The sequence below is a fragment of the Camelus ferus genome, chromosome 2, assembly GCF_009834535.1.
Source record: "Camelus ferus isolate YT-003-E chromosome 2, BCGSAC_Cfer_1.0, whole genome shotgun sequence".
Taxonomy (NCBI): Eukaryota; Metazoa; Chordata; class Mammalia; order Artiodactyla; family Camelidae; genus Camelus; species Camelus ferus.
In genome coordinates, this window is record NC_045697.1 from 70,242,461 (window position 1) to 70,269,791 (window position 27,331).

Here is a 27,331-nt window from a genome sequence, read left to right on the forward strand (position 1 = left end):
GGAGGGGCTGCGGAAGCGGAGCGCGCAGCCCTGCGTGGCGCCCGCACGTCCCACCTGGGATGCTCCCTGCGCCTGCGTGGACACCCGGATGTTCGGGAGTCGGGACGTCAGGATACCGGCTGTTGGATCACGATTCCCAGGAGCTCGCCGAGCCCTGAAGATCCCCGGAAAACGCAAGCAAGACGTTTTTATTCGGAGAGGGTGCATACATTTTATTCGTTTTTAAGGGACCATTATCTTCTTGTAGATGAAGAAATTTGAAGGGGTGGTGTTACATGCTGAACAGCAAGCACCAGGTTGCCGGTGATTAGAAGTCCCAGGTCCATAGGTTTCTGATCCCAATTTCTTAGTCTCTTTTGGCTTTCCCATGGGTGCTGCCCCGATGCTCTGACCCAAGGCTTGGTGTAGATAGAATCCAGGAGCCATGAGCTTTCTGGTGCTCTGTTATGTGTGCACCTCGAGCCTCTACATATGCAGACATTGGACAACCTTCTTTCACTGGTTCTTGTCTTAGAAGGCTGCGCCTTTAAGGACTACCTATTATTATTTTTTGTTTGGTGCCTTGTTTGCACATTTAACGAAAACCTACAGTATGCCGCAGGAAAGTGAGGTCGACTGATCTTCAACGCCAATCCCTAAAAGTAGAACTGCACAAGGAATTAACTATAGCCCAAAACGTCGTGAAAATAGTTGGATACCCATAACTACAAAGCTCCCAGATGTTGCAGATGAACTGCTAGTCATTACAAGTGAGCCTGACAGTTCCACAGCAACTGAGGTCATTGAAGATCACTTCCTTTTCCTTCCTTTCATTTCTTAGCTTCTAGGATACTGCACTTATTTTAGCTCCTCACCCACTCTGGTCACTTAACTCTTAAGTGAAGGCATGTAAAGCCTGTCTTCGGTTTCTCTGCTGTTTTTCTCTTCTACAGTGTCCTGAGAATGTGAGTCCTAAATCCCCACCTTTCATCTGAATCCTAGGTCCACATTTTCAACTGCTTGTTGGATACTGGTTATTTTTTTTTACATACAAGTCTGTCAGTGCTAACTCAAAAGCTCCAAAACCATCAGTTAACCTGTGTCTCCTGATCTCTGTTTGTGTTAGTTCCACGATTCCATCAAGTCAGTTACCATGTTTGCTCTTTCCTTCCTTAACAATGACTTTACACTATATTTTTTCAACTCTTCATTCAAACCATTATTCTATTCAGCAAGACTATATCAATAGCCACTTAATAATGCCTAGTTAAACCTTTCTAAAAGGTACATTTTTGCTGATCAAAAATCTTCAGTGATAATACCTCTGCAGACAATAGTTGACATACTCCTCAATCTGGTACTAGTATATCATTCTAATTTACTTCTAAATGCATTCTAATGTGATTCCTATACTCCAGCCACATTGATTACTTCACCCTTACATCAAAATTACTTTTTATTTCCCCACTGGTTCTTGAGGTTCCTTTACTCTAAAATGCTTATTTCTCTTGTAGGAGAGGAAAAACTTCCGTCTACTCTCATAGATTTTGTGGCTGGGCCTAACAATGAAATTGACAGATTAACAGCAGGAAAATCATACAAATTCATTTAATTTTTTTACATGTGCATGGGAGTCTTCAGAAGGAAAATGAAGATCCAAAGAAGCCATTTGGCCCCAAAGTTTACAATTTTACACAAAGAACAAAAAATTGTGGGAATGAGACAAGGGGACTTGGGCTAGGGGCAGTAAATTGTAGGATAATGACTATTAAATATATGGCATAAACTAATGGAAAATAAGGGTTATTTTAGTAGGTTCGTTTGCACACATCCATTTTGGTGTCAGTCCCATCTGGTGATGAGAATGTTCTCTTTCTGGTAAAGGGAGGGTACCTTTCTCTTGGGAAGTTTTATGACAAGCCTTTAAGTATAAAGTGGGAGGTGAGAGAGACCTTCCTGCACCTGCTGTTTCTTAGTGCTTTCAGCTCAAAAGTAGCATATTTTAGGGTGGCATGTTCTAAACCCCTTCACTTTCTACCTTAGCTGTTTAAATCTTGTTTCCTTATAACACCTTCTCACCTACTTTCTACCTTAGCTGTTTAAATCTTGTTTCCTTATAACACCTTCTCACCTATCACATTCTTTTGAATACCACTATATACTACCAAGAATGACTGATATTTATTTGTGCATAATTATGTGCCATAGTTTTGGTTTGTTTACTCAATGAGACCATAAGGTCTAGAAGGAGGGGGTCACCGTTTAGAATTTTTCAGTTTCATACAATGCCTATGTTTCTTGCACTCTGTAGGTACTTGGTCAACATTAGTAGAATGCAAGTGATTAAAAGAAACCATTAGCCCTGGCCCTGACTAAGACTATAACTTACTTCCTCTGTACCCTCCCTCTATTTGCCCCCAAGTTTAGAGTTAAATAAAAATATGAATTCTAGCAAGAACTTCTAATTTCTGAGGCACTACTTTTCATTTTAACAAAATTATCCATCTTAATGACCTTACGAAATGGTAGTTGACCTGGAAAATATTGCTTTTTCCTTCTTTAGTGGCAAAAAGGGAGAGCACAACTTTTCAAGATCTCCAAACACAACAAGGTCTGCAAATTGAAAAATCTAGTAAGATTTTTCATTTCCAAATGTGGTTTCCAAATTATAGCATGTCAACAGAATTCCTTATGTACTCAGATTGATCTGTTTTCATTTACCCATTGATACCACTGCTGTTGGTATAGGACTAAGGGGAATATTTACTGACCTAAAAGGTTATCAGCATCATGTGCCAGTTCGCTAAAGTGGGGTCTACCAGATGATCTCTGAGGTTCAGAAAGAAACTAGGAGAAATTGTACACATTCATACACACAAAAAATTTTTATCTCATTATACAAATTTGCTACTTTGGCTATGTACACAACATGTTAGTATATTATGTAACATGTGTTATATAATTAACGTGTATATAGTTAACATACACGTTGAAGTTCTGTTATATCAGAGCCTTTGTTTCTGTTTCTCTTTAGCTTAAACTTCTCTTAGTTGTATACAGTTGAGAGCTCTCAAATTTTTTTTTTTTTGGTTTTGTTTTCCTATCAAAAATTCAACAATTATCTGGATTTATGCTGGCTTCACTGGCTGTGTGAAAATTCTAGCTGGTATTCAAACTCATGAGAGGGAGAGTCTTGCTGATTCTCCAACATACAAAAATGGAAATTTTATCAATTAGACTGGTAAAGTTGGAAAACGTCTTACAAATTTTGATTCTGGCTGTGGTTTGGGATTTAGCCCACTGAAAATACAATTATACAGTCTATAAAATAACTTTCTCTTTTATACTATCACCCATGGTCATCACAACCTGGACTTAGGCAGTCTGAAATCACTAATTCCCTCCATCTCTGGCTTACATCCAAGAGTCAAGCAGTGAAACCACTCACTTGTCAATGTCTTAAACTCCCCTACCATCTTTCCTGCCTGACAGAACCCCAAATTTGGATGAGTTAAATAAGTTGTATTCTCTAGGCCTATGCCTAGGCTGCTGGGTTAAGCTGGAGAAAATACACAAAACTAAACAGATTGTAAATTCTGTAACCAACCTGGGACCCTAGTCAGCTGACTCAGTGAAAATGATTCCTTCAAATTGTCTTCATTCTTTGTAACCCTTGCTCATCATCCTTCCCCTCCCTAACTTTACATAACCTGCCTATTTCGTTAATAAAATACAAACTATAACATCGGGCCACCAATGCTACAAGTCTGCATTTGCACCCAGCCCTTGTATATTCCATTCTGAAAGAATGTTGGTGGTGAAAGTAATTCTTCCTTCTTTGCAATGGCTCCAATATCCTCTGGAATAGCAGGTGCTTAATGCTATTATCCTTCTTTTCTCTGTCTTTATTCTTTCACTTTCTGCTTGCCTTTTTCCATCAGAATAAAAAGAATCAGTAAGGCCTCTCATGTAATAAACAATAATTGAAAAAAAAGCCTTCTGTAGAAACCACATCCTCCTCCAGCTACCATCCCTTTTCTCTACTTCTTTTCATCATCAAATTTTTGGAAAGTTTTTAATTGCTGCCTCCATTTTTATCCCAAATCTAATCAATCAGATTCTCTTGATTCTACATCCTGGACTGTATCTCAAAATCTGTCACCATCTCTATTCCTCCTCTGGTCCAATCCATGATCATCTCTCCTTTGACAATAACTCCCTGTCCTTCCTACATTCACTTTTGTCCTCTAATCTTCTTTGCACAGTAACTAAAATGTTATTTTAAAAACTCAAAACTAATCCTGTTAACTCCCTCATTAAAAATCTTCAAAAGGTTTTTTACTGTCTTAGGATAGTGTCCAATTACCATCATCATAGTTTATATGTGGTCTCATGGGATCTGGCCCTTAATCTTATTTTAATTCTCTAACTTGGCCTGGCTTCCTTATGCCATAATCATTCAAGTTTGTTTTCACTTCTGTAAAGTTTCTATGACTTTATCACTTAGCACACTCCATATGAAATACTTATCTAACATTCACCTCACTCCTACTTACCTCATCTTCTGGGTTTCAGCTTAAGCTCACTTTCTAAGAGAAACCTTCCCTGATCCTCCCAGAGTAAGTTAAGTTTTCTAGTTATATGCTTTTGTTGCACCTTGTAATTTTCTTTGTAGCATTCATCATGGTTATATTTATTTACTTGACAGTTATTTCCCTTGCTAGATGTAAATTTCATAAGGATTTTTGTCTTGTTCAATGATTAATTCCTATATCACTGCCTGGGATATTCATACATTTGTTGAATGGATGAATGAATGAAAGAAAGGACATTAAGGGTATAAAACATGATAAAAACAAATCCTTTACAGTGAGAACACACCTTCTTTTTATTCATATACTGAGATAAACTGCAAAGACTGAAAGACAAAAAATTCATCATAAATTATTCAGCAGAACATTCATTAAAAATCAAATGCATTTTCTTTAACAGTTCTCACACAGAAAATTTTATTTTATAAGTCTGATATAACATTAAATATTTTACAAATCAGACGTTTCATTTTTAAATCTAATTGTATAATCTTGACTGTCTACAAAGTAAGATCTCCTTTACCAGTTTCACTTATTTAACTTATACAAGGCTTCCATTAAAATTCGATCTCACCTTGAAAATTACTTGCAGCTTTTAAAAACACACGTTCTAAACTTTAAATGGAAAAAGTCTTATGTAGCAATCCAAAAATTGAAAAAACAAAAAAGGTAAGAAGCATTTCTTAATACAGATAAATTACAAAAGCATCATGTATGTGTGAGTTTCCTTCTCATTGATATAGTCATCCATCCATATAGAATCCAAAACAATTCTTTTTAAAATTGATGCTTAAAATACTCCAATGTCACTGAAGATTTTCTGTTATTTTAGTGGTGCTCTTAAGTGGCAAAGTAGAATATCAGATTAAAACGTCCCAACTCTTGTGAAGTGATGAGACTCACATTCAGGCCGGATTTCATCTGCTATGCAGTTACCAGATGCCTTGGCAACCAGTAATCCCAATTTTTAATAGTAACTTACTAAACTATTTCAAGAAACACTTCTTACCCCTACATATTTCCAAATTGCTATATATAGAAAGATACAATTATATTTGAAGTATGGGCCATATAATAGGAATCTCTGTTTTAAAATATGAAAAAGATCAACAGAAAGAATTCATACCAATAAAATTCTGTGGACTGGATTTCAAAGTTTGAAGTAAGAAAATCCACTGCTAATGGAAGCCCTGTTCTATGCAAACATAGTGTGGTATATATTAAACAATCACATATTTGAGGTATTAGCTGGAAAATATATATATATGTATATGTGTGTGTATGTGTGTATATATATATACATACACACACACACACATACCTATACATGGACACACCCACAGAATATTCACAAATCTATTGGCCCCAAAACCAGCAGGTAATAAAATTAAAGGAAAAGGAATCACATACTGACAGGAAAGTTACACACAAGGAATTTACAAAAAATGTGGTTACATAATCCTTAATATAAGGAATATGTTTTGAATTAACGTTTTGAGGGAAAATGTTTCCATTTATATGAAACTATTTAATAGTAATAAAATGAAAAAGGAATCCTGAATTCTAGGACTGTGTTGCCTGCCAGATTATTAAAGGAATATACAAGAATACTTGAACCTCCTCATTCTACCCACTTTTTCCTTGAACTTAAAAATTAGAATTAAACTTTGGAAGTTATTTTGAGACTACTCTCTTTTCTTTTTTACTGGTTTTAGAGAACTTTATGGATTTTTAACTAGGCAGTAGTCCAATGTGGCCAAGAGATAAGGTTTTCCAGCTATCTAGTAAAGATTAAAATTAAGATTTATTGTTCATTTTCAGAAGTTTTTCTGTTCAGTTAAGAAAAAAGATTATGAATGCCCTTTCAGTAGGTTCACTCAGTATAAAGACAGATAGTAGTATGAGTAGTATTGAATGCAAACTTCACATGGGGAAGCTAAATAAATGCACAAATTCTCCTGAACCATTTGGTCCTTTGACCTAATACTTAACTAAAAGATGGCTCATTTGGTCCTCAGGCCAACATCAAGAAATATTTCACTGCTTTAACACAGGTGGGAGATTTATTTTTTAATTAAATATGCAAAAATGCATTATTAAGTAATATTAACATGTCACATTTGTTAAATAATTATTGCATTTAAAAATATTACAGATCAACAAAGGGAAATCAAGACGTTAATCATTTATCTCAGTAACTTTTACATAGTATAACTAAAGATTTAACAAGAACACTTAAGCATAAAAGTGCAATTAAAGTAAAGAGCTGGAATTCTACCTTTCCGTTCCTGTGAACACCTGAACTGACATAAAAACAGAGTGGCTTAATAATGCACTGACATATATATATGCCTTAAGGACATATTTTTTTCTACCAAATCTTTATAAATCATAAAGAATAATGTAATGTTATGAAACAAATACTTATTTAAGCATTCAAATGCAGTCTGTTACCAAAATATATTGTCTTCACTTATTATTTCTCATTGCTGAGTATTAAATTCTCAGATTTGATCAAAATTCCAGAACTTACAAATGACTAGCACCTGTCTATTTGGGAAGTAAGGACTCAAAAGAGGAGGAGAAAAGGTACTATTTACTTTCCCCCAAATCCTCATAAGGACAAGAATGTTTCAGGGTGTGTTTAAAAAGGGATAAAAATGTAAAGCATTAATAAATATAACTGCTGCCAACCTTCTAAAATACCAGTTAGAGAAGCTAGTAGAGCAATACTCAAAAAAAGAGGGCTTTTAGGCAATGATTAAAATGAACAGTACAAATTAACAAATGAAATTGCAAAGCTCAGGTAGCTAAAAATAAGATGGAAAAATGCCGTGATTTTGGTTACAAGAGTAACAAATGTGAAAAATCTTACACCTCAAGATAGCTGAAATGAAGTCTTCCTACTTCGTAGAATTAACTCAAAATTCTAAGACACTTGGATGGGCCTTTGCACCATGATACAAGTCACATTAAGAACTTACGCTTTACTTGCATACTTCACACGTGGCTTAAATCGTCAGGCACTCGGGTCATTTCCCACAGTTGTTTGAAAATTTTACTTTATCAAACACATTTTATGACTTATGAAATGTAATGTAATGCAACTGAAATATAATACTGTCCAAAAGCCATGTATGACTTCACAATATATAACTCCACTTAACTCAATAACTTCATCTGTCCCTTTTAAAGTCAGGATTAAGGGAAAAAGAATCAGTCAACAAGAGTTCAATTCACATAAGCATCAACCACAAGAGTGTAAATTTTCCATCAAACTTGGAAAAATAAATGGTTGAAATTTCATTTAAATTTTTATCTAAGTTTTCTGATGCATATGAATTTTTAAAGTTAATTAGAATGCTATGACATTTTTTAAGAAACTCATTCTATAGGCTCAAGAAAATACTTTAAATTGTATTTTCTTTCAAGCACACTTTTTTTTAGGATGCATTTCTAAAAGAAAGTTGGTTAAGCTGTCTAGTTTTCCTAGGACAGAATGTTGTTTAGTTAAACTAATTCAATCAGGCATTTCTATTGATTTACCTGGAAAAGGCAATACAAGAGGACAGTTAAAAAAGAATGGTCATTTTAGAAGTTATATTCAACAGATCCTATAAATTAACTATATTCAGGAAAAAAAATCTTTAAATAAAAGAACACTGCCACTCTAATTAGCATTCTCTCACACACACAAAAATTACCAAAGATGTGTTCATGTTCCATTAAATGAGAAGTAAAATCATTAAAATATTAACCACTGTTAAACCTAGAAGACTAGAAATCAAACAGTTTCATACTCAATATACAGGCACCAAAAACTTCAATTTCCAGCTGATTTTTTAAATTTATATTATGGATTTAATTATAAGGAGCTTATTCCTATAGGATTAACTGAATTACTCAATGGTGAATAGATTTCAGCTCAAATTTTTGTAAGGATAACTTGCTATAAATCACTATTCTACCTGCTGCTGTATTTCTGCTCACTGTTGCATATGGCCAAACAGATCATGCTCTGATCAAGTGTGCTGTAATCTACTTATATGTTTAAGAGTTGGCAATCAAGTTAAAAGGCACAAAGCTTCATTTTAGTAGTAATTTTCCTTATTACTTAGGCAATAGTAAGAACCCATTTACTTTTGGATCCTGCTTAAATGATCACTAAGAAGAAACTGCAAATTTCCATGGGGGAAAAACAGGTAGGCCCTTTTCTTCATAAAATTTAGCAGCCTTCAAAGACATACATAGGAACATTTGGGGGCCTTTTATTGGAATTGCAAATGACATAACTGCAATTTACTGTTGAAGACCCTTTTTGGTTAGTATTTATATAGCCATTTCCTCATTTTCTTTAAAATCGATCAGTATAGCATTTCATTTCTATGCATGGCTTAGCAATTCATAAAACTAAATAAATAGCAAACTGATACTTTACACCAGTTCATTTATCTCAATATATATTTTGGAATATAATGGCAATATTAAAAATATCAATTCCCTCTAAGCTGATAATGCTACAAGATTTTACACAAAGTTAAACAGCTTTTGTTTTTTCTTTTCTTTTTGATAAAGTTTCATTGTAAACTCCACACATTTGACATCTGACAAGGTAGATGTAATTTTGTCATACAACATTTATTCCATCAATTTAAACTGAAGTGTCTCATGGAGCTAAACACCAAAAGAATTTAAATAAAAAGGCAATAATAACCTGTATATACACAAAATGATCATTCCATAAATATTTACATGACAAGGGAAAAATGGAGAATCTAAAACCAGGAACGGCTACAGGTGTGATGATCCTTTCTCAGACATTTTTAGTTAGGAATCATATAAGCTTTTAAAGTGAAAATAATTGCAGAAGCATAACTAAAATATTCATTTTAGTTTTCAGTTTCTTACTATTTAAAGGAGCCAGTAGGTCATAAACAGTCCAAGATTTCAGGGACCAACTGTTCAGTTTAGTTTTCAACATCGTATCTTTTTCTTTAGCTCTCAAGATGAAACTAAACTTACTTGCAGAAAAAATAAAGAGTACTCTAAAAGATATAAACAAATTCCAGTTCATCCTCCTTTATAAATACTGGTCAGCCGCTCCAGTTCTTTACAGTTGTCCATGCTCAAGGCGTCTGCCTTCCTGCGGAGTCGTTCATCACGGTAGACTTTTGCTGCATACTGCATATCAGTTTCTGTTGACAAAAATATTTGGCAGAGTAAGAATTTAGATCACCTAGTTGTTTAAACTCAGATGATGTTTCATATGAGCCCCTCAATATATTTCTATTAACTGACTTTTTTAAAAAAAGAAATCCGGGTACTAGAACTAAAAGCCATTTGAAAGCCTAGCATGTAAAACAAATGCAGAGCTGCTCTAGAAAACAAGGATAGTGTCCTATCAACTCTTTCTTGCCTCCACTCCTGTGCTCAGAGGTTTAAAAACTACTGCTCTAAAGCATCATCTCAACCTCTTATCCCAAAGGTATCATATGCAATTCAACACTGCCAGTAGTTGTTTTTGCTATGAGCTTTTATTAAGGTTCCCAATTAACTGCCAAGATCTGAGTAGAAAAAAATTAAATCTTGTTTTGGGTTTGCCTGATTTAAAACACATATAATAAACTTACTAAAGGAACACAAAAGAGAAAAAAGCTTGCTTTACATTCATAGTAGTGGTATTTAGCAAATAAGTATCTTTGAGGCTTCCTTCAATATGTGGTTAGCATTAATTAAGAAAGATGAACGGATTAGAAATCAAACATTCCTAAGGGAACTATTTCTATTTTCCAGTTAGTCCCAGCCATTTCACTGTTTAGTTAACACTTCTAAAGGGTGGGAGCTCTTAAATAAGATTTAAAAAACAGTGGCCAAATTAGAGGACTTCAGATAGGACCACATTAAAAATACACAGATACGAGTGTATTCTATTTGCAAGGATCATTCAGAAATGATCAGGTTAGGATTTAACAACTCAATCAGAATCACTCCACCTCTTTTACTTACAAATGAGGCACTTGTAAAATCTGTTTGCATACAATTCTTTCCTAATGAGGTAGATAAGTCAAAGTTCACAGGGCTAGGAAATGGCAGAATCTAGACTCCAATCTTAATCTCCAACTCTAGCCTAATACTCTTTCCATTACCTCAAATTACTGCTCGTATTTTATAGAACACCTATTTTACCAATGTAGACATTAGAGAATGTTAGAAGTGACTCTAAACAGAAAAATCCCGACAAGAGTATCCAAATTCCTCACCTGTAGATTTGCTAAATTTGTTGAATTTGATTTCGAAAATTTCAAATGTACACCCAAATTAAGAGTACCACAATAAACACTCCCAGACCTTTTACCTTGATCAATTCTTCTCATTTTGTCAAATTTGCTTTAGCTTTCTCTACAATAAAGGTTGTTGTTATTGTTGTGGTAGTTATTATTATTTTGTAGAACTTTTTGAGAGTAAGTTGCAGACACCATGACCTTTCATTCCTAATTACTTCAGCATGTTTCTCCCAAGAACAAGGGCATTCTCTTATATAACCACAATACAATTTTCAAATTCAGAACTTTAACAATGACATAATACCATTATCTAATGTGTAGTCCATATTCAGATTTTGCCAATTGTCTCAGTGGTGTCCTGATGTCCTTTATAACCATTGCCTCCCCATTCAGGATCCAATCTAAGATCACACACTATATTTAGTTGTCACGTCTCTCTAGTCTTTAAGAGTTTTGTCTTGTTTTAATAGTCTTGAACACAAGCAAGTTGTTTTGTAAATAATGACTTACTAAATCAGAATTAGCTAAAACTTCTGCTAATAACTTTGAAAGACACGTATAAATGTGTACAATATAGCTGTAGATAATGTGGTATAGTAGACAGAAGATCGACCGAAGCGTCCATGAAACCTATTGTGATACTTACCTTGCCAGACTGTTAAAAGGTGAAACTAAATTATGCCAAGCAAAACCACTTAGTTTGCTAGGGCTAGAGTAAAAAATAATGATAATTATAATAAATAATAATACACTTACTGGTGCAAGGCATTATGCTAAGTGTTAATATATATTATCCGGTCCATATTTAATAAGATAACTGAGCCTTAGGTTAAGTAACTTCGCCTAGGTAATGTGCTGGTGGAGCCAGGATCTTGCAAGGCAGTCCCAGAGCCTACACTTTAATCATAATGTTACATTCTCTTCCATAAATGAGTATCTTTCCCGTCCTTCTTTCTCTTTATGCAGTCAATTCCCAATTATTTAAGGTAATAGAAGGTAAGTATGCATAATCCAAAAATCACCCATTTTGGCTGGGGAGTAGAACTTGTATTTGAAAATGGTTTTATCTAACATGCTAGCCATTCTTTAACACAAAATAAGCAGGTCTTTCGTTCATTCATTCTTATGAATTCATTCATTATTCATCCAATTGCTCACATAGCCATCAAAACTTACTTTATGACTATGACGTGCCAAGGATTGTGCAAAGTACTACAGATCAAAAAATTAAGCAAAATAAAATTAAATAAATAAAATGTGGTAAATACTTCCTTAAGACCTTCGGCTAATACAAGGTTTCGCAACCTCAGCAATGCTGGCATTTGGAACCAGATAGTTCTTGTTGTGGAGGTTGTACTGCATACTGAAGAATATTTAGTAGCATCCCTGGCCTTAACCCATCAGATGCTGGTAGCAATCCCTTCCACCACCACCTCATCCCCCATCCCTGCCGTGCTGACACAGTTTCCAGACATTGTTACCAAATGTCCCCTGGGAGGCAGGGGCAAATCATTCCCAGTTGAAAACCACCAGTCTAATCTTCTCCACATTGAGAACAGACTGATTCACAGACCCAGACTTAGAAACCAAGGAGGTCATATCGCCTCTAACTAGCAGTATATAGATGAAGAAACCAAGGCTAGAGATGAGGACTCTCTTAGAAGTACACAAGGTTAGTTTCATCAAATTTTCCCTGGTGAGTAAGAGATAATGATACTGCTCCCATTCTCTGAGTATTTACTACACATGAGACACTTTAACTATTGCCTAATTTAAGTTTCACAACAAGCCCATAAAGTTAGGTACTATTGAGAAGGCTGTGGAGCACAGTGCTGGATTCTGAAACAAACTGGTTTCGAATCATAGTTTACCTTGACGACTTTGGGCAAGTTCTAATTAATCTCTCTTTGCCTCAGTTTCCTCATAAATAATGTAGGTGTAATAACCTCACAGTGTTGTGGAGTTTAAATAACTTTATATGTGTGTGTGTATGTGTATATATATATATATATAGTACTTAGGACAGTGACTGAAACAATAGGTATTTAAATTACAGTTACTTCCTCTTCCCATTCATCATCATCATTATCCATTTTATATATGAGGGAATAAATTCACAGACGTTAGACTATTTGTTCCTAATCACTCAGCTGAAATTTTTCAGAGTAGGATTCAACTTTAGTCTGTTTAATTCCAAAGTCTTCACCATATAGTCTACATTATTCATAACAGTCAGAAAGACAAAAAACTCTAACACTCAGTTCACATGCAGCATCTTGGCAGATTCTTAATGTCAACTTTTTTATAGGTATAACTGCTTAATTAAGACAGCCGAGGCTGGAAAAGGCTAAACAAATTGATTAAGAGTTCACTAGGACTTCTCTCCATACAAAATAAAGGAAAATGAAATGTCAACAAAACTCATTGTACATTAAGTGCTCCATGTTGAATTAGTGAATTCATGAAGAGCTTCAAATTTAAATCTGAAACAGGATGTATATTAGAACTGATGACATAGTTTATGCCAGGATCTTTTTCTTTCCTAGTGGTACATAAAATAGTGATGCATGCCACAATTGACAACGTCGTAAATACAATGAAATTTAGTATTATCCACTTATTCCACCAAATATTTATTATAACAACAAGCACACAACTGCCATTTATTAAGTCCTTGCTATGTCCCAAATACTATTATAAGACCACATGCACATTAAAACATATGGTCTCATTTAAGCATTGGGCTCCGAGTATGTGCCAGGCAATTCTATAACATTCTTTGAGTAGGGAAATACACAGTAATCAATTCCAAAGACCCTGAATAAATTTTTAAATGCTAAAACATTTGATAAACTTACTTTGTTGTCTTTCTTTCCAGCAATTATTTCGAATGTTAGTCACATAATCTTCTTCCACACTCTTTTCTACCTTTTGTAATAACATTCCTTTATATTCATTTTTAAAGTCCTTGTTGACATAATAAACGACACCCAAGTTTTCTGTCTGCATTTTAATCGTTTGCCCTGATCCACTGTAAAAGAAATGCTTGATCATTATTTTTTAATTAAAATTGTACATTCTGATTTGCTACTACAAACCAAACTAACAAAAACAATTGAAAATAATTAAAAGTTAATATAGGTAATCAAGTATTTACATTATCTCAAATTACCTAAAACTACCATTCATGTCATAAAAAAGCAATCATTTTAATATATTATGTTCTTATAAGTTCTCTCAATTTTTAGTTAGTACAAATTTTATTTGGAAGAAATAAATTATTTAATTTTAGACCAATCTATTTTTTAATATTACAAAAATCACTGGCAATATGATTTTGATTTTACAGTTTCCTTTATGTCCACTGTATTATACTAAAGTCTTTTAGAATGGATGCTGCATTAAATGTACTATATGTCCTGACCTTTTATATACAATGTATATTATGGAAAACTACCTCATATAACAAAAAAGTAATATTTGCTTTTATTTAATCAATATTTTACAGACAGAAGAGTGAAGTCATTTCCCCTTTAATGACACAAATCTACATAAGATCAATCACAATTCTATTTTTGTCTTCTAAAGTCTTTGATGTCAACATACTACCTGTTAACGTTAAATTGCTATCAAGTTCTAATATAGCACTTCTGTCTTTATTCACAATGGAACAGAAGTGTAAACTAACAAAATACGAATTTATTGCTTGAGTATTTTTAAAATTAGAGACTTTTAAATCAGGTACACATGTAGTAGTAAAAGATTTGGCACTTAAAAGTTTAAGAGAGCAACAGGCCCTTTAAATGAAGCTAGGCAAGAAACAATTCGTCTTTTCGTAAAACTTCACTTAGCTACTTACGATCTGGGATATAAGGAATAAGGAGGATTAGAGACCATCAACTGGCTTAATAATGACACGAGGATCAATACAATAATGGGCATCAGCTGGATAAACACAGAAAAACCTCCCTATAAAAAAATCATCAAAGAATAACAGATTGTAATATAACTGTAGTTGTCAATAATCCAACAGCTGTCATACATTTTCAGAGGCAGAAAGGACGTTTGAGATCATCTGGTTCAATGCTTATAAATCTGCCTGATCATACCAACTTCCTGGGGGTGATTCTTAAAAACACAACTTTCTAGGTTCTTCACCTAGAGATCATGATCCTGATTTGGACAACAATGATATAACCTCATCTCACTTTACAGATGTGGAAGTCCTCTGTCTCTCTCTTCTTCTCATACAGACTCTATCAATATGCAGTAGCTTGCAAAACTATTTTTACCTTGGATCTGAGCATGGATCATGGACGTTGATGAGAGTGGGAGAGCTGGGGCCCAGATCTTTTACTTTCTAGTCTACTGCCTTTTCCATTTACCTTTCTACTTCATGTAATTTAACTGCTATATGCAATTAGGTATAATTGCATTAGAACAAGGAAAGTGACTTGTAATTTAAGTTTTTGTATTAATTCTAAATTCTTTAGAACCAGCAATAAAACTTTACCTTCAAAGCATGCACACTGCAGGTTTATCTTCATTAGAATCACAGACTATCAAATGTGAAGTGTCATGCTGCCCAACCACCCTCCAACCCTGACTTCCACCCCTGCTCCCCCAACATAACTAAGGGGTTCTCTAGTCTCTACTGAACACCTCTGGTAGAAGAAAACTCGTTACTTCCTTTTAAAACAACTTGTCCTATTTTCAGACAACTCTAATTGCTTTTCCTGAGTTAAAATTTGCAATTTTAAGATTTCTAATCATATCATAAACATACATCTCCTCTTTCTTCTTCTCTTTCATGTCCACTGTGTCGATGCTGATGTTGATGGCTATAACCAGGTCGTCCATTTGAAAATGAATGTACACTACCTAGGAAATTAAAAGCAAGGTTAAATTAGGGAGGAAATCATGATCAGAAAAATTATATTTTCTATTATATTTTTATTTAATTTTTAAAATTACTAAAACAATCCATGTTTGAGGAATGAATGCCTCTTCTTGTGAGTAGAGGGTAGACAAAACCAAGAATGATTCTTCTCTTAAAGTAAAGGGGAAGTTCTTTCTTGATGAAAACTTGAATTGAGTCCCTCCCTAATACTGAGTACATAGAGGATTTTTGCTGTGGTCAGCTGTTTTCAGAAACCTTGGATCATTAATCTGAAACTCTACTTTCTGCATTTATCAATTTCTGCCACAATTTTCAAACATTTTCTTTTCGATGGACATTCAAATTGTTTTCAAAGAGGGTGACCAACCAGAGATGGCTACCACTGATTAACTATGTTAAAACAAACAAAAGGACTTCAACAATCAGAAAATTCACTATTACCTAAAAGATTTCTAGTTATTCCTAAAATATTTTCAGTCAAAATTATTAGTCTGAATAATTTTTCTGTGATAGGTAATTATGTATCTTAATGTGTCAAAATTCAGGGTATATTTTTAGTCATTAATTTGTATTTACACATCCTCTTTCAAGGATGCTTTACAAAATGCCTTATCAATGACCTCAATCTTTCTCAGTGATATTCAGCCAGGGCTAGCAGGCCAAACTGTATTGCTACATTCATAAAGACTCTCCTAATTTTGAATGGGATGTTTAACTTAGCACCTTTCATAACTGCTGTAAACAAGACTGGAGCTACAATTTTAACCACCTCAGAGTAGCTACTCTTGAAAATTAATTTCCATACAAGAAACTCACAGTAAATGTAAGTAAAATTTACTGCTTATGCTGGTACTATAAAAATCTATTCATTTAGTAGTACTTCTACAGTATTTTACTTTGATAGCCTAGTTCAGATAACTATTTTTATCTTAATATAATTTTTTAAAACCCAGTTACCTTATATATAGCCTATAACTCAGACACGAGTATTTCATCGGAAAGTACCTCTACATATATCCATATTAGCAATCTACAATGTTATTAATGAAATATTTACAAAGATCTTCAGAAAACCAATGTCAAATAGTTACCCAAAGTATAGGTTACCTCCTATAATTGTCACAGCATTTAACTATGATATTGCCACCAGATCTTCTACTTACACATCCTTTCTTCAGCTTTATATAAAATATAGAATATCTTTTTAAAATTAAAATATGTCCTAGGAAAAAAGGTGGACTTAGAGTAAAGGTAATAAGTATAATTTTTTTTTCTATCTTCATGAAGAACCATCACAGGATCATAATACTATAAGATGTCAGGGAAAAAGTAGATTTATCTCTAAATAGTCTAACTGGAAGTGAGGATCTCTAGCTTCATAAAATACAACACTTATAACTAACATTAAAATACCTGAAGGAAATCCACCGCCAAAGAATATATTAAACAAGTCTTCTGGAGTTATATCAGCTTCACAACCTCTATGGAAATTAAATCTACCATTGTTCTGGTGATTACATGCTTGTTCTTCATTGCCTGTGAGGTCATACTGTTTTCGTTTTTCTGGATTGCTTAAAACAGCATATGCGTTTCCAATCTCTAGAAAAGTAATAAGTGAAAGTTGGTAAGGTAAGCAAAGCTTTTTTTTTTTTATTAAAAGAGACTACCCCATTTAAAAGCTACTTATTGAACAACAACAATAAAAAACTACTTGAGGCTAATCAAGAAAATAAAACAGTAACAATTTCTTTTAAAGTATTACACATTGCATGTAATTACATGGATTATTATTACCTCCCAATACAGTTTTTTATACTAGTCTTCCTATTGCCTTGACCATAAAGGAATGTCCACCTGCTTTCTTACTATTGTGCTTCACCTCTAATATCCTGCTTCTTTCTTTGTTAGTACTCTAATCTAGTCATTCATTAGTGCCATTCAAACCGATAATAACTGCAGTAACTCCCGAGTGCTGGGCTCGGAACCCAGTATCTTATTGCATTATCCATTATTATCCCCACTTTAAAGATTCGCTCTCTGAGGCTCAAAAAGGTTAGGAAACTTATTCAAGGTCAAATGTATTTTAGCACAGTAAGTAAACGCTATGCAACCTATACCATAAACCTTTTTTGCACACTGCAGCCCAGCATAAGGGATTCTTCATTCTATTCCTGAGCAATTTTTCTCTTAATACTGTAAACTCCACGAGGGCAGGGGCCGTGTCTGTTTTCACTGCAATACCCCCGGGGTCTAACATAAAGTCTGAATTTGTTTTTGAACAAATCCATGTAGTCTCTAGTTTTCCTATCTCATTTTGCTAATTTTGTGTACTTGTTTATGAAGAATTCTATTTCCTATCTCATACTCTTGTGTCCAAAAGAGTACATTAATTACCAAAATGTCTTCTTGAGGTAATTCACAGAGCTGTAATGCTTTGATCTAAAAGCAGGGATTACCCTATTCTTATTCTGACACTTTCAATAATTAATCATTTCATAAATACAGCTTGCTTCTTAAACTAGATCATAAGCCTCTTGCAATATGGGATTATTTTAAAAATAGCTTTTGGATCCCACGTGGTAGCTGCCATAAGTACTGTGCAAGCAAATAAATGCTCATTAGGTAGTTGTTTTGGGTGATTATATATCACAGTGAAATTAATTATATAAAGATTCTCTGGAACCTTTCTTCTGATCCAGAGCTAGCTTTCAGGTGGTCTTTGAATCCAATGGTATGAAAAAATAAGGTGGCTTGTCCATTTATCTGAGGAGACAGTCCAAAACTTTCTTCAGACTTTAAAATAGGACTATGGCTCATAAATATAGCAGTCATTTATAATGTTGCTCCAGTGGGAAAGCATAATCAGAAATCCAAGCAATGCATATACAAACACCGCCAAGGTATTAACCCATACCTAAAAAAGAAACCGATCTAGCAGTATCTGCCAAAGGTGCACTTCCAGTAATAACAATTTTAGGATTTAACCTCTATATACTAAAAGGACTATTTCAAGTTCATAATGTTGTTACTTTTTAAACTATTAGTTATTGGCAACTCAATTCTATTTTTAAGGCTTTGCCTTAAAAAAACCACTTTCAAACATTATATTTTATAAGATATTTTTGAAATACTGTCATAATTCATAATTATATGTATAAGACTATTCTATCCACTGTGCCTAGAGTAATTTTCTATTCATTTACTTTGTGCTACACCTATAATCAAGATTTTTGGTTCCCTATTATCTAAAGAATTAAAACTAAAATTTATTTTTGTATTCCAAAGCATTACAAAATACATTTCCATCTCATTTACTTCACTAAAATATATCTTCTACTTTATTCGTTTTCCTTTAATTACACTTTTTATTTTGAAGTTAACTTTAGATTCACATGAAGTTGTAAGAAGTAATACAGAGATCCCTTCTACCTGTTACCTAATTTCCTCCAATGATCGTATCTTATACAATTATAGCACAGGATCCAGATAGGACACTGACATTGACATAATCAGTACACAGAACATTTCCATCACCATCCCCAGGTTGCCCTTTAATAACCACACCCACTTCCTTCTACTCCGTCCCCTCTTTAACTGCCCACAACCATTAACCACTTCTATAATTTTGGCATTTCAAGAATGCTATATAAATGGAACAATAAAGTATATAAATAAAATCAATCAGCATAATTCTCTGGACATCAATCCAGGTTGTTAAGTAACCCATTCATTCCTTCCTATTGCTGAGTAGTTTTCCAGAGTCTGGAAGTGCCACTGTTTGTTTCACTAATCACCCACTGAACAACATCTGAGTTGTTTCTTGTTTTTGGTTACTACAAATAAACTGTACACTCATGTCCAGGTTGATATGTAAACATAAATTTTCATTTCTGGGATAAATTCCCAGAAACACAATTTCTGGGTTGTCTGTTAGCTGAATACTTAACTTTGTGAGAACTGCCAAACTGTTTTACAGAGTGACTAGGTCATGTCATATCACATCAGCAATGTACAAGTGATCCAGTTTCTCTGCATCCATACCAGTATTTGGTGTTGTTACCATTGTTCTATTTTAACCATTCTGATAGATGTGTAGTCATATCTCATCTTGGTTTTACTTTGTATTATCTCTAATGGCTAAGGAATAATGTTGAAAATCTTTTCATACACTTATTTGCCATCTGTATATAGTCTTTAATGGGATGTCTCTTCATGTCTCTTACCCAATTTCTAATTGGATTGTCTGCTTTTTAAATTTTGGGCTTGGGGAGTTCTTTATATATTCTAGATATTAGTCCTTTGTTGTCAGATGTGTGCTTGGGAAATATTTTCTCCTATTTCATTGCTTGTCTTTTCCTCCACCTCATAGCATCTCTGCTATGAAAATTTTTTTGATGAAGTTCAACTTACCTACTTTTCTTTTTATAAGCTGTCTGGTGTTAAATCTAAGAAATCATTGCATAGCCCAAGATTGTGAAGATTTGTTCCCATGATTTTTTGCTAAAAGTTAAAAAAGTGTTGTTTTATATACATTCAAGATTCATTTTGAATTCATTCTTACATAAAGCATGAGATTTATGTAAAGGTTACTTTTTTGTTGTTGTTTTGCTTATGAATGTACAGCTACTTCAAAACCGTCTGCTGAAAAGCCTGTTTCCTCCACTGAATTGTTTCGGCACCTTCATCATATTTGCATAGGTTCCCTGTCCTGTTCCACTGATGTGTCTATCTCTCTGCCAAAATCACGCTGTTTTGATAACTGTAGCTATAAAGTAGGTCCTAAAATCAAGTACACTGATTGCTCCTACTTGATTCTCTCAATAAATCATTTTGATTTAACCAGGTTCTTCATCTTTCTATATGAATTTTAGAAAAAACTTCCTTTTATCTACAAAGTCTTGCTAGGATTTTGACAGGAATTGTATTAAATATGTGTATCAACTTGGGGAGACTTGACATCTTTACTGCTGTGTCTTCCAATCCATAAACATGATGTATCATTACATTTATCTAGATCTTCTCTGATTTCTTTTATTAGTATTGTATAGCTTTCAGCATACAAATCTTATACAAGCTCTATTAAATTTACTCCTAAGTATTTCTTGTGTGTGTGATTGTAAACAATAATGTATTTTTAAATTCAGTGTCTACATGTTCACTATTAGTACACAGAAATGCACTAAACCACTTCTAAATTGACTTTTGTGTTTATCTTACACACTAAAATCTTGCAGGATTCACTTATCAGTTCTAGGATTTGGGGGGTACATTCTTGGGGACTTTATACATAGTCATATTATTATAAATAGGGACAGTTTGATCTCTTCTTTTCCAATTTGTGTGCCATTTATTTCCTTCTTTCACTTTAATGCACTGATTAGAATTTCCAACCGTATGCTGAGTAAGAGTGGTGAAAGGGGGACATTCTTGGTTTGTTCCCAGTCTTAGGGGGAAAGTGGTCAGTCTTTCACCATTAAGTATAGTGTTAAGGTTTTCTATAGTTGCTCTTTTATCAATCTGAGGCAGTTCCTTTCTATTCCCATTTTTCCATCACTGTTTCATTTCCTGTCAGTTTTTATCACGAATGAATGGTGAAAAATTTCAAACACTTTTACTGCATTGACTGACGTGGTTAGATTTTTATTTTTTAGCCTATTAAAATAGTGTTATCACAGTGACTGATATTCAAATAGTGAGCCAGCTCTGCACCCTTGGAATACACTCTGCTTGTTCAGGATGTATAATTCTTTTTAAAGATTGCTTAATTCTGATATTTTGTTAAGGATATTTGGGTTTATTCCATGAAGGATACTAGTCTATAGTTTTTTTCTTTTCTTTTCTTTCCTTTTCTTTTCTGTGGTAGTGTCTTTGATAGCAGGGTAATAATTATTTTGTAAGATGGATTGGGAAATCTTTCCTTCTCTTTAAAAGTTTTATAGAATTCTCCAACAAAGATATCTGAGTCAGGAGATCTCTTTGGGGGAGTTTTCTTAATTACAAATTTAATTTACTTAACAGTTTTAGGGCTGTTCATATTATCTACTTCAAACTGACTAAGTTCTGATTATCTGCATTTTTTCAAAAAAACTGGTCCATCTCGTCTAAGTTGCAAACGTACGTGTAGAGCTGTTCGCAGTATTCCCTTATTATCCTGTTGATGTTTGTGGGGTTTGTATGCTTGTTTCTGATGCTATTTTTTGATAATAGCAATTTCTGTCTTCTTTTTTCCCTTTGTCAGTCTATCAATTTTATTGATCTTTTCAAAGAACTAGTTCTTCTGTTTCTCTGGTCTTCACTATTGTTTTTCTGATTTCAATTTTATTGATTTTCACTCTCAACGTTTATTTCCTTCCTTCTTGCTTTAGGTATATTCTGCTCTTCTTTCTCTAGGTTCATGAAGGCTGTTCCTCTTTTCTAATATATGCACTTAGGGTTATAAGTTTCCTCTTGGCACTGCTTTAGCTGGTTCCCTTGTGCCCTCAAACTTTGATATGTTGAATTTTTACTCAGTTTAATGTGCTTTTTAAAATAAAATTACCTTGAGACTTCTTTTACCTGTAGATTATTTCTGTGTGTTGTCCAGTTTCCAAGTGAGTGAACATTTTCCAATTATCTTTCTGTTATTGACTCTATTTTAATACCATCGTGGTCAAAACACACTTTGTATTATTTCAGTTTTTTAACTTGGTGGAAGTTTATTCTGTGACTCAGGATATGGTCTAATTTGGAGTATGTTCTGAGAACTTGAAAAGAATTTACGGTCTGCTGTTGTTGGATGGAGTGTTCTACAAATGTTGATTACGTCTTGTTGGGTAATAGTGGTGTTTAATTCTTTTCTATTCTTGCTGATTTTCTATCTAGCTGTTCTATCAAGTGTTCGGAGAAAAGTGCTTAAGTTTCCAACTATAATTGTGAAGTTGCCTATTTCCCTTTCCAGTTCTATTTTTAATTTACATATTCTGCATCTCTGGTTTTTGGTACGTACACATTTATATTGTTATGTCTTCTTGAAGGACTGCCCCTTTATCATAATATAATGCCTCTCTCTGGTAATTTTTTTAGTCTACATTCTACTTTCTCTGATATCAATATAGCCACTCCTGCTTTCTTTTGATTCATGTTTGCATGATAACATCTTTTTCCATCTCTTTACTTTCAGCCTAACTGCTACAAATGGAATGAGTCTCTTATGGATAACATATAGTTGACATGTTTTTTAAAATTCACTCTGCCTCTGCCAATGTGTCTTTTAATTCATGTATTTAAATCACTTACGCTTACATAACTACTGATAAGTTAGAGCTTACGTCTGCCATTTTGTTTTGTTTTCTGTTCTGTTTTCTTTTTCCTGACTCCTCTGAGTTACCTGAACAGTTTTTTAGAATTCCGTTTTGATTTATCTAGTGTTTTTGAGTCTATGTCTTTGTATAGTTTTTTAGTGGTTGTTCTAGATAGTATATCCTATATACATTACTTATCACAGCCTACTGGTGGCATTACTATTTCAAGTGGACTGTGAAATCCTTACTTCTCCGTACATTCCTTATGCTTCCCTTTTTGTAATATAATCAATTGCCTTATATATTTTCTCTTCATACATTTAGAACCATATCAAAGAATGTTAAAATTTTTGCTTCAAATGTCAAACATAATTTACAAAGTCAAGAGAAGCAAAGTATATTGCGTTTATCTATATTTTAGTTTACGATGTTCTCTTTTCCTTCTTGATACTTCAGATTCCTTCTTTTATTGTTTTCTTTCGTTTGGAGAATTTCCTTTAGCTATTCTTTTAGGGTAGGTCTGCTAATGACAAATTCTATTTTTTCCTTCATCTGAAGAATATCTTGATTTCTCCTTCATTCCTAAAAGATATTTTTGTTTGGTATAGAATTCTGGGTTGACAGTTTCTTTTCTTTCAGTATTGAAAAATGTACCATTTCCTCCTGGCCTGCATGATTTCTAACATGAAATTCACTGTCATTTGAACTGCTTTTCCCCTATAGGTAAGGTGTCATTTCTCTTTTGAGCTTTTAAGATTTTTTTTCTTTCTCTTCAGTTTTCAGAAGTTTGACTATTATGTGTCATGGTATGGATTTCACTGGACTTATCTCTTTGGAGTTCCTTAAACATCTCAAATTATATTAAATTTATATCTTTTGCCACATATGTAAAGTTTTCAACCTTTATTTTTTTGAGTAGTTTTCCAGCTATGCCCTCTTTCTCCTCTTTTTCTAGGACCCTTATGATAAAAATGTTGAATCTTTCATCATAGTCCTACTTATACCTGAAGTTATGTTCTTTTTTATCTTTCAGTTTACTTTCTTCATTGTTCAGATTGGATAATGTCTATTTTTCTATTCACTAATTTTTTTTTCTCCATCATTCTGCTGTTTATTCCATTCACTGCTAGTTTTATTTTTTTTTTAATTTTTTATTGATTTATAGTCATTTTACAAGGTTGTGTCATATTTTGGTTTTGTATTTTTAAGTTGTAAAATTTCCATTTGATTCTTTACACCTTTTGTTTATTTGCTCAGACTTTCTATTTCTTTGCTGAGACTCTTATTCTTCTAAATTTGTTTCAAGCATCTTTGTAATTGTTCATTGAAGCATTTTTATGATGGACACTTTAAAATATTTGTTAGACAATTTTAACTTTTCTGTCATTTTTATGTGCATATCTGTTGATTGAATTTTTAAATTCAGCTTGAAGTTTTCTTGGTTCTTAGTATGACAAGTGATTTTCAACTGAAATGTGATCATTTGAAGTTTTATGAGACTGGATCTTATCTAAAGCTTCTTTTTAAATGGTCCTACATGGTGCAGGAAGAGAGAATACCACCTTGTTATTCCCAGGTGGGAGGAGAAGTTGAGGTTTCCCCCTTGGCCTCTGATGACATCTGAAAGGAGAGGCTCCTCATTACTGATGGGCAGGGATGAGATTTCCAGTCCCCAGTCAAGCTTCCACTGGTATCTCCTTGGTTGGAAAGAGAAGGGGTGCCTCATTATGGCTCCCTAGGCTTTAATGGCAACACAAGGATATGGTACGTTTACCTCTGGATGATGGTAAAAGTCCTGACTGTCTCACCAGCCCACTTATGGCACTACCCAAAGGAGGGGAGAGAAACGGATACCTTGTTACTGCCAGGCAGAAGTGGAAGTACCAGCTCCCTACTCAATCTTCTGTGTTATTACCCCAGTGGGGAGATGAGGGCATCTCATTATAGCCTGGAGAGGGTGACAGTCTAGGTTCTCTACTTAGCCTCTGCTGGTGGGGGTGTAGGTGTGGCCCCAGTTTTTTCGTGTTATTTGGGTAGAGTAGAATGGCTACTGCTTAAAAGTTTTGCCTTGCTAGGTTGCCCTTTTCCTGGTTGTTTGGCTAGAAAGAGCAGGCTTTTCTTGGGAAGTGTTTGCGTTCATTGGTATTTCCGGGTGTTCTGCTTCTCCAGAATCCAGTCTAGGAGATAAAAGGAAAGTGAAATCCCAAACAACTGCCATGTTGTTCTTTGGATCCCACGGTCCCTAGCTGGTCTACCTTCTTCCCTTTGCCTTTCCATTTTCTTAAGTTTGCTTTATTTTATCTAATATTCAGTTATACTTGAATGTGAGGAACAGAGAAAAGTAAATCTCTTCCATCTTCCTTAAAGTGGAAGTCCTCACTGATTTTTAAATCACCTCTCTCATTCTCATACCCAAGTTTCTGCCATCTTCTGTCTTCTCTAACCATAAAAATCATACCCCTCTTGAGAAAACTCTTAATTCTTGCCTATTATATGAAGGCTTCTCCAATTAGTTTGATTAAAATTCTATTTTATCCTTCTGACTTTTCTTTGGACATCTTTGTTCTGAACTCAGCTACATTCTATCTTCTGAGATATCCCAGGTAAATCAGTTAATCTCTCTGAACATCAATTTTCTTATTTGTGAAATGATGAAATTGGTTCCTGACTATTTCACAAGATTTTTAATACACATTAAATTTAAAAAACAGGAATGAAAACATATAAAATGCTTGTCAAGTGTTAGGTTTTACTATTTTTCCAAATGTTCTATGTAAGACTTGTCCCCACTTTGTAAATTACAAATTCTTTGAGTAAGAAGTTACCTCATATTTTCTTACATATTTGTCTACAAGAACTAGCCCATAGGGTAGAACCCTCTTTGTTCTTAGAGATTCATTCTAGATGTTAAGAATACTGAACTACCAGACCTAGTGCAGACAATAGCATCCAATCCATCATTATTTATCAAGAAAACACATAAACAGTTAATTCATGGCCCTTGTTATTATATTCATATATATTTCAACAGGCATGGGTACTATTCAAATAGTCTCTGAAATACTTGAGAGTCTTTGAATACGATGTAGACTGGGTATGTTTTGAAGATATCCACATCAGAGAGAAGGAAAAGGATCCATTTCATTCAAAATTTTTTAAGGTATGTTTATATATACTATGCAAGTCACTCTCTAGATGTAAATAAAATATTCCCTTCTTTGAGAAACTCACAAACCTAACTACAGAACAAAGAGCCACATAAACTTAAGAGTTAATTTAGTCTACCCTCTCTGATAGTAAGCTGTTGCTTTTGAAGCTTTACAAAAGACACAAATGAAAATATCTCTTCTATCTAATTTAATTCCTTAAACCAATAACCTCCTCTCTTTTTGTTCTTATAGGAAATAGAAAACAAGTGGTTCCCATCTTCTGTAAGAAGTCTTTTGGCAATTACAGGGCAGTAAATCTATACTTACCTCTTATACAAACAACAACAAAAAAACTATAGTCTTTGCTTAGAATAAACAGCTTGGTATCTCAAACACAGAAGTTAAGATCAATTGGTTAAAAATAAAATAAGATGATTCAGAAGGTAATGAAAAGATCTTGCATGCTGAATGAATGGAACCTGCCATTTCCATGTGATGACACTAGCAGTAATATTTTCTAATTAACTACCTTTGCTCACCAAGCATCTGTGGCTTACAATCTGGATTTGCTGTATAGTTTCCACTCAATGAAAACTGGGTTCATCAACCACCTCCTTATTATGATCCTCTTGGGAATTAATAAACTGGTATTCTGATATAGAGGTAATCTCCTGTGTATTGAATAATGTGAGCCTTCCCTCTAGAGATGAATCACTACCCACTATGTTGATAAATATTAAGATTCTAGTTTTGCAAATTGTAATATTAGACTCTGAAATGTATCACACCAAAGTAAAATCACCTTTGTAAAACACCTCTGGGAGTGTGGGTGACATTTATGTGGCTCACCTCTTCCAAATGCAACATAAGCTGTAAAAATACCGGTAGATCCACTTACTGTTATTCCAAGACCAATAATGCTAATATGACTTCAGTACAGAAATGGAAGAAAGAGGCAGTTTATTGTTCTTAACATTGATGAACAATTAATACTGAAATCATCTAACAGATCACAAACTTGAAAATAACTCATTGCCAAATGTTTTTATAAAAACAAAAAAAATTAAATTAAATGACTTTAATTCATAATGTGAAAAAAGTTTTTTAACTTTGGGGGGAATATGTGCTAAAGTTAGTGTTTTTGAGC

General features: G+C 33.9%; 1 protein-coding gene and 1 long non-coding RNA gene across 4 annotated transcripts in view; one reads left to right on the top strand and one right to left on the bottom strand.

The window, feature by feature from the left end:
- The first annotated feature begins 3 nt into the window (after positions 1-3).
- Positions 4-26,576, top strand: LOC116657564. The gene is made up of 3 exons (XR_004312707.1): positions 4-201; positions 26,067-26,195; positions 26,437-26,576. It is a non-coding gene; the product is annotated as an uncharacterized LOC116657564 (long non-coding RNA).
- The window catches only part of DNAJB14 (DnaJ heat shock protein family (Hsp40) member B14), a 42,058-nt gene continuing 19,569 nt past the window's right edge, over positions 4,843-27,331 (bottom strand). For 2 of the 3 annotated variants that reach the window (XM_032460504.1, XM_032460517.1), the window contains 5 exons: positions 17,169-17,354; positions 15,642-15,736; positions 14,715-14,824; positions 13,714-13,886; positions 4,843-9,766 (listed from right to left, as the gene is read on the bottom strand). In XM_032460504.1, the coding sequence (XP_032316395.1) occupies positions 9,642-9,766; positions 13,714-13,886; positions 14,715-14,824; positions 15,642-15,736; positions 17,169-17,354 (689 nt within the window). In that variant the 3' untranslated portion in view covers positions 4,843-9,641. Of the gene's footprint in view, positions 9,767-13,709; positions 13,887-14,714; positions 14,825-15,641; positions 15,737-17,168; positions 17,355-27,331 lie in introns of all 3 variants that reach the window. The other variant, XM_032460510.1, reaches the window with a different exon arrangement.